At 62.7% G+C, this 8215-nt stretch overlaps 1 protein-coding gene across 3 annotated transcripts; it reads left to right on the top strand.

The window, feature by feature from the left end:
- Nucleotides 1-794: 794 nt before the first annotated feature.
- PHETA1 (PH domain containing endocytic trafficking adaptor 1) lies at nt 795-8215 on the top strand. 3 transcript variants are annotated; one of them, XM_037511167.2, is made up of 3 exons: nt 795-834; nt 2936-3079; nt 4819-8215. In XM_037511167.2, exon 3 carries the CDS (start codon nt 4849-4851, stop codon nt 5506-5508), a length of 660 nt encoding a protein of 219 aa, XP_037367064.1. In that variant the 5' UTR covers nt 795-834; nt 2936-3079; nt 4819-4848; the 3' UTR covers nt 5509-8215. The 3 variants fall into 3 exon arrangements, 2 of the variants coding, with proteins under 2 accessions (XP_037367064.1, XP_037367065.1); XM_037511168.2 differs by lacking the exon at nt 795-834 and adding an exon at nt 1235-1456; XR_008551888.1 differs by lacking the exons at nt 795-834; nt 4819-8215 and adding an exon at nt 3340-4811 and having other exon boundaries at nt 1235-3079.

Genomic DNA, 8215 nt, shown 5'->3' on the forward strand with positions numbered 1-8215 from the left:
TGGGAAGGAGGCAGCAAGAGCAGAAGGCAAAGAAAGATCCAGGGAGGTGGAACTTTGTTACTTCGAGCAGGACAAAAAGAACAGCATTTCCTATTTGCTGAAAGCACCTACTGTGTGCAATGTCCTTTCTATACTATGGCTGTCTTTATTTCACGGACGAGAAACAGCCTAGAGAAGTGCAGCCGCGACGGCGAGCCTGTTCAACGACAGAACTTTCTGCACTTGGGGCAAGAGGCGGGGTCGCCAGGCATCCTGTACGGTCCTTTACTGACCTTGCCAGCCTGACCCAAGGGTCCTGTATTCACTCCCCCTCCCTTTGGAATTTGGGAGTTACTTTTCAAATTTAGCTGGGCATTCAATGTGCTTCAGCTCTCAATCCCAGCCAGGAAGGAGCTCGGCCCCAGCGCGGGGCTCCGGCGAGGGGTCCCTCCTACGCTTTTTCGCCCCTGGGAGCGCCCGAGCCTCGGGGGTGAGTCCCGGGCCTGGACCAGGGCGCGGGGGAATTCCGGAACCGCAGCGGCCCCTTTAAGCGCGGTTTCTGGAGGGGGCGGGGCCGCGGCGCCGGCCAATCCGGGGCGGGCGGGCCGCGGGGGCGGGGCGGGCCGCGGGGGCGGGGCGGGCGGGCCGGGAAGGGTTAAAGGGGCGCGCCCGCGGGTCGCGCAGGGTCCGGCCGCGCCCGCCTCCTCGCGTCGCCCCCCGCGCCCCGCGGCTGCGCCGGCCGCGCCGCCCGAGACAAAGCGCCGCCGCCGCTGCCGTCGGGCGGGCCCGGGCCATGGTCGGGCGGCCCCCGGCCCCCGCCCGCAGCCCCGCCGCCGCCCCGGGCCGCGGCGCGAGGTAAGGCCGGCCGGCGGGCCCCGCGCGGGCCGGGCCGGGCCGGGGCGCGGGGAGAGCCCGGCGGGCAGGTGCCGGCCGCGTCCCAGCCCGGGGCCGTCTCCCCGCGGCCGCGCCCCGACTCGGCGGGCGCCCCCTCCCCCGCCCACGAGGCCTCGGCCGCGGCCCCGCGCCTCCCCGCCGCCCCGCGAGGAGCTGGGGGCGCCCGCGCGGCGCACAGAGGGGACCCGGCCTCCGCGGCGGCACCGGCCGTCCCGCGCCCCCAGGGCCCCCCGCGGGAGGGGCGGCCGGGACCGGCGCCTTTCGGGGTTCCCGGCGCGCCTTGCCCCGCCGGCCACACCCTCTCCCCCCCACCCCCGTGTGCGCCGCGGGGGGCGCTCGTGGCAGCCGCCGCGAGCTCGGGACCCAGGCATCGGTCCCTTGAAATCGCGCCCAAAGCCCGTGCCTCGGTTTCCCCGGGGCCCGGGTCCCACGCCGGCGGCCCTGCAGAGCTTGCGCTGTTCTGTCCTCTGAGCAGTTGCTTCCCGGTTGCCCTGGACCCGCTGAGCAGTCACAAAAACTGCTCTTCGGGGTTGCTCTAGTCACTCCTTCCCAGAGGGCTGGATATTGGGGTTCGCCTTTGCAGGTGAGACTGTGGAATCCCCACCTTGCAGCAGTGACAGTTCTGATGTGTTTCCCGTGGTTGTCAGTGGGTTTTCCTTCTTTAAGCTCATCGAACCCTCTCGTAGCCAGTTAACAGATGAGGAAATTAAGGCTCAGAAAATTGAAATGACTTTCTCACAGCTCTTCGGCTTGGAGTAGAGGCGACAGCTTGGCTCGGGGAGGGGTCCCCCCCAGCGTCCTGACTGGCTGTGAGCCGTTGAATCAGCAGTGCCCACAGTGGACTCTGAACTTCTTGGCAAACAGCATGAGTGTGGAGGAGATAAGGCAGACCAGGCCTGCACCAGCTGCTTCCTGCCCTGCCCTTTGCTGCTGGGCTGGAGAAGGCAGCTGCGGCAGGCAGAACAGGGTCCTTGCCGGCACCATCCTCGGGCCAGGCTGGCCCTACCTGGGCAGGTAGGGGTGGAGGGCTGCTGAGCCCGAGGGAAGTTGCTTTTCCTCTGGCCTTCATGAAGGAGGGACACCCCAAGATCAGCCTCCCACTTCGGGCGGGTTGCTCGGAGCCTGTGGTTCTGGGCACAGTATTGTGCCCTGGAGCAAGTTACTTAACCTCCGAGGCTGAGTTTCTGCATCTCGGAGTGTGGGTTAGGAATAGACCCCCGACTCTGGGCCTGTTGAGATGACGGATTCGTTCCGCAGGTATCCCAGCACCAGTTACAGGCCGGGCACTGGAATTCAGACAAAAAAGCCTCCCCCCCCCCCAACAAAAACCCACCCTCCTGGAACAGGCAAAAGACTCAAGTGATTTCAGGTTGAGGTGCATGAGAGCGAAGGGGGGGGGTTCTCTTTTATACAAGGTGATCCGGGACCACTTCCGTCCAGTGCTGAAGCTGATACTGCAGGGCGAGGAGTTGCCAGTGGGAAGGGAATTCAGGCAGAGGAACAGCCAGGGCAGAGGCTGTTGGGTGGAATATCCTGTGCGTTTCAGCACCAGCAAGGAATGAGGGTCCCGGAGCCCGGTGAACGGCGGGACAGAGGTTGGGAAGGGAACCTGGAGGCCATGGGAGGGACTGAATTTTATACTGAGAAGTTGGAAGCCATAGGGGGGTTCAGAGTCAAAGAGGGGTGAGACTGAATTTAGTTTTAACAGGATCTCTGTAGCGAGTGGATGTCGGAGGGCCGGGGCCTAGAAGGAGTTACACTCTTACTGAGAAAATGGACAGGAGCCGCCCGGCAAGAGTGGAGAGAGAGGGGCTGGCAAAGAGGCAGGCTGGGGGCCTGGAGGGGGAGGAGGCAGAGGGCAGAGACCAGGCCACTAGTTTGGGTGCGTTCAGAAGGCCCTGAGGGATGACTGGACATATAGGAAGGGGTCCAAGTGCCTAGGGGTGCGTCTGGGGAGGCTGGCAAGGTTGCAGCTGCACCAGCTGCCGTGTGCGAGGTGCAGTGTCTCCTCATCACCACCACCACCACCACCACGACTTAGGGCTGTTCTCCCATTTTACAGATGTGTAGACAGGTCAAGAGAGCTTACAGCTTGCTTGGGGCCACACAGCTGGACACTCCAGGGCTGACATTTGAACCCAGAGAAGACCAGGCTGAGACTGGAGCTGGGCGGACCTGAGCCGGGAAGGGAGTGCTGACCTGAGAGGTAGGCGGGAAGTGGGGGGGAGGGTTTCCTGTAGGAATGGGGCTGGGGCTCACACGGGGGTTGTTGTGGAGTGTGTGTGTGTGGGGGGGGGGTGGAGAATGCATGAGTCCCGTTTCACAGAGAAACTGAGGCTTAGAGAGGGGCTGTCTGTTGCAGTCATGCAGCTCGGAGAGGCAGAGCGGGGATTAAACTTTCTGGCTTTGGCTTGGCTACTGGGTCAGGACAGGCTACTTAATCAAGGGTCATGTTGCCTCTTCCAGGAAGCCTTCCCTGACTACCTAGGCATGTTAGAGGAAGTGGTGAGGAAACTGAGGCTTCCCCTTCACTCTGGGTCAGCTTGCCTGTCTAGGCCCCACTGTGACCACCTGCTGCCTGGAGAGGTACCACCCCACACCTCATTCCTCCTGGTCCCAAGGAAGGCCCCGCCCAGGCAGCAGAATGCAGATTGAGTACCTACTGCATTCCAGGGAGCGTACATACTTTGCCTTTGACAAATGTAACGACTGCCCCAGTTTGAGGGAAGCGGTGGTGTGGAAACAGAAGACAGGTCCTCAAAGTGGTGGTAGAAAACCCCAGGGGAAGGTGTGGCTTTGGGGACTCACATGCCACCTCACAATACTGGCGAGAGGCCAATGTCGCCCCATCATGTACTCCTTGTGGGAAATTTGATAAAATGCCTGTGGCCAAGTGCGTGTTAGAGTCCTCTCCTTTAAACGCATACACAGTGCTTCCCTCCTCTCCCTGTAAGTAAAGGTCAAGCCTTTTCTCTGAATTATTTCACGGCCCTGGCTTCTGCCTGTCTGACTGCACCCCACCTCGCCCTTCTGCACTCTGCTCCGGCCGCCTGGCTGCTCCTCCAGCACACCAGCATGCTCTACCTCAGGGCCTTTGCACGTGCTGTGTCCTCTGCCTGGCACGCTCCTGGGGCTCGCTCTCACCTCCTTCAGGCCTCTGCTCAGATGTCACCTTCTCAATCTTTCCTGACACCCCCCCCATTAAAATCAAACATTCTTTGTGCCCCCAACATTCCTGACCCCCTCCCTGTCTTTTCAACAGCACTGCAGACCATCTGGCAAACATACGTTATCTGTTTACTTGTTCTTGTTAACTGTGCCCCTGCTACTCGAATGTCCGCGCCACGACGACAGGCAGGGGTCCTCATTTGCTGCCCTACTCCTAGTCTCCACAAAGAGCCTCGCACACAGCTGCTACTAAGTGTTTCCTGCACGCAGCCCCTCCAGCCCTCCAGAGTAGGTTCTGTTTGCATCCGCGTTTCATGGCCGGACAAATCAAAGCCGAGTCATGAAACCAGCTGGGAACCGAGGGGGCCGCAGGTCAGCTGGTCCCCTGGTGATGGAACCGCCGCGCCTGACACCAGGCCTGAGTTCGCGCAGCAGCTCTGGGCAACCTGCGTTGACTTGGCAGGTGACTGACCCCTCTGTGCTTTATTTTCCCCTCTGTCCAGTGGGGCAGCGCGAGCCCCCGCCCACTCCATTTGGTGTGAGATTGAGTTCGCGGGTGTGTAGGAAACTCAGCGGGCAGCAGGAGGGCTGGGCCCGTGTCCCGGCGCTGCTCAGGGGAGCGCTGTCGGCTTAGGCAGGCTGCTTCTGCTCTTGAGCCTCAGTGTCCTCCTTTGTGAAACGGGCGTGTTGAGGTGGTGAATGGAGGTGGTTGTGAGGCCCCAGTGGTGCTGAGTGGCCGGTGGCCACATGGATAACTACTGTTCTGGGGTGGGGCAGGCCCTGGTTCCCCACCGCCCCCGGGCCACCATGAAGCTGAACGAGCGCAGCCTGGCCTTCTATGCCACCTGCGACGCCCCGGTGGACAACGCCGGCTTCCTGCACAAGAAGGGCGGCCGGCACGCGGCCTACCAGCGCCGCTGGTTCGTGCTGCGGGGCAACATGCTCTTCTACTTCGAGGACCCGGCCAGCCGCGAGCCCGTGGGCGTCATCATCCTGGAGGGCTGCACCGTGGAGCTGGTGGAGGCCTCCGAGGAGTTCGCCTTCGCTGTGCGTTTCGCGGGGGCCCGCACGCGCACCTACGTGCTGGCTGCTGAGAGCCAGGCCGCCATGGAGGGCTGGGTGAAGGCACTGTCGCGGGCCAGCTTCGACTACCTGCGGCTGGTGGTGCGCGAGCTGGAGCAGCAGCTGGCCGCCATGCGCGTGGGGGGCGGCCGGCCTGTGCCCCGCCGGCCCCCTGGCCCCCCGCCCAAGGAGAACGGCTGCGCCGTCTGGAGCGCCCAGGCCCCCGCAGGCCCCTCTCCTGGCCCGCGACCTGGCCCCGAGCCCCCGCCCCTGCCCCCACGCCGGCGGGCCTCCGTGCCCAACGGGCCGCTGGACAGGGCCTCCTTCAGCGAACTGCACGAGTGGTACGGGCAGGAGGTACGGGCTCTGAGGAGCCAGTGGTTCAGGGGCCAGGCCCAGCCCTGAAGAGGGGAGCTGTCACCTGGCGGGTCTGTGGGACTCCAGCCCCCGCCCCTGCTGACAGCAGGCCGGGGGCTGGTCCCCAGGGGAGTTGTGGGCAGCCTCCCCCCGAGGTTCCTGAGTGGCCTGTTTTCAGGGGACTCGAGGTCTCGAGAAGATGGTAGATTCTGAGAGGTGCTTGGGGACTGTGTGACTCGGAGAAAGCCCTGCTCCGGGGGCACCTGCCCAGTGATTCTCAGGCAAACTCAGGGCTTGGCCGAGCCTTAAGAAGCCTGGAGGCCGCATTGGGAGCTGTAGCCCCAGGTCTGGCCTGCAGGGGCCGGGCTAGACTCACCCAGCCAAAGCCTGTTGCCGGCAACCGGTCTGGCTGGGTTGACTGGGACCTGACCAGCCCTGTGGCCTGGTCCCAGCGGTGCCTGACGGGGCCTGGATGTGCAGAGAGAGGGCTCGCTGTGCCAGCTGCGGCAGGGCCTGACTCCATGTGCTCCGAGCTACCTGCCTGCCTGCCTCCAGGGGCAGCAGGGGCGCAGGTTTTACAGCGTGCTCCCAAGGGCTCCTTATCTGGGGTGAGGCAGGACTTTCCTCAGGCCACAGCCAGGCCTAGAGGGGCTGCTCCTAGCTCAGCTGCTGCTGGCAGAGACCGCTGGCCTCAGGCCATGTCTGGTCCACAGCAGCTCTCCTGACACTCCCTAACCACATCCTTCGTCCCTCCCCAGAGCCAGCGCTTCCACCCAGGCCAGGCCACGCTGAGGCGGGGCCTCTCCAGAGCTGGCCTGACCTGGTGTGGTGCTGGGATGGGCAGTGGTGGCCTGGGCTGACTTTCTAGCAGGTTCTGCTAGGGAGGGTGGACACTCGCTGACTTGCTGCCCAGGAAGGGCACAGGTACGGAGCCAGTGGGGGAAAAGAAGGCCCTACAAAGTGGGGCTTGCCTTTCAGACCCCTCTCCTTCCATCACCACCGCCCCCCCCAGGCTCACAGGCTCAGCCCCTCCCACTCCTGATATTCCAAAGGGGAAAACTTTGCTTCAGGCCAACTACTGTTTTCTGTTCTCACCAAGGTGGCCCTTCTTCATGCAGGGAGAATCTCGGGGGCTGGGACACCCCCCCAGCCCTCAAGCTGGGTCATGTTTACAGTCCTTAGTGCCCCACCCTGGGGATCCCTGAGGACACCTGCACCCCAACCTTTCTTCCCTCAGAGGGTCCCTCTGGTGACAGACAGACTCGGCCCCTTGGAGCTTCTTTAGAGACCCTGGGGCTTGGGGAAGAGTTGGGGGCTGGCTCTTGTCTGCAGCCACATCTCACTGCTGGTTCAGTGGCCTAGGCTTCAGTGTTAATTTAATTTTTAATATTTAGGGTTTTTCCCCCTCGCAGCAAAGCTTGGTGTGCCTACTGCTTCTGTGTCATCTTAGGTCCTGGGAAGGGATGGGTGCCTTGGCTCTGGCTTGGCCAGGGAAGGGGGTAGGCCCTGCCCCCAGGAAGAGGCCTCTGCTGGCACCTCAAGGAGAACCTCGTCCAGTTCTTCTCCCAGCACCAGCGGGCACCTCTTGGGGCTTGGTACGTTCAGTGCCCCTCCCTCCTGAGTCCTGAGTGATGGGGGTAAGGTCTCTTGCCCCTAGACTCTGGGTCTGGGATGGAGGGGAGTATTAGGAGCTGCCTGGAACCAGGCCCGGCCAGACCCAGTGGGCTGGTGGGATGTTGGCTCCAGTTCAGGTACAAGTTTACAAGTTCTAAGGTACAGTGACTGGTGGCCCAGCCCCCGAAGCACAAGAGGGGGGTCAGGCTATGCTCAGACTTGGACCAGAGCGGGAGATGTCGGGCACCCTGGGTGGGGTGTAAAGCCTAAAATAAAAGTCTGTTCAGTCGTGGCTGGTTGTGTTGTTTTTCCTCTTGATCCATGTGCCTGGCAGGGTGGGGGGCAGGCCCCAAGGGGAGTGGCGTCAGTGTGAGGCTCTGCCAGAGGTTCTCCCGGCCACAGACAGGGAACAGGAGTGAGAGGCGCAGACGCCTGCTGAGTGCACACAGCAGACCAGGGATGTGAGCTGCACTTCTGTGAGAGGGGGCGGAACCTTCTGGAGTCATAAAGTGCCTGCTCCGGGGAGAGAAGGCAGGGGAAGGGGATGGCGCGGGCTGAAGCCCTGACAGCTGGGAGGCCCATCTGGGAAGGCAAACGGAAGAGTCAGTGCCTGGTTCTTGTCACTGATCATTTCGTGGAGGCTTTTTGGGGGGCCTGAACTTGGGGGGCTCCAATGCCAGGGCACCAATGCAAGTTCAGAGGGAGCAAGCCTGCTATTGATCAGTCATGTCTGTTGTGAGCACAAGGTAGATGAGGAAGCTCAAGCTGCAGATCATCGAGTCTGTTGGGCTGAGGGGATTCACAGCCAGAAAGCGGCTCGCCCAAGGTCACCCAGGAACACGTGGGATGGTCCCAATGTGAATTCAGCGCCCGGGTCACAGGTTTGCTTTCTAGCCTGGGAAAATCTTGCACATCCTGGAAAATGCGGTGTAGGACGAGCAACCTACTGCCCTTGGTTGGCAGAACGAGATGAAGCCACTCGTGAGCACCCAGCGAGCGCTGAGTAATCCCTTCCACTTTCCCGGGCTGGGCTGCCAGATGGGGCTGGGGAAGTGGCTCCCCGCACAGGCTGAGTCAGCCACCACAGGGCATGGGGGCACAGATGGGGGACCCAGCAGGAGAGCACCCCAAGAGGGAGGAT

Source organism: Talpa occidentalis, unplaced genomic scaffold (assembly GCF_014898055.3).
Source record: "Talpa occidentalis isolate TD23 unplaced genomic scaffold, MPIMG_talOcc4v2.1 talOcc4.14, whole genome shotgun sequence".
In the NCBI taxonomy this organism is placed as follows: domain Eukaryota; kingdom Metazoa; phylum Chordata; class Mammalia; order Eulipotyphla; family Talpidae; genus Talpa; species Talpa occidentalis.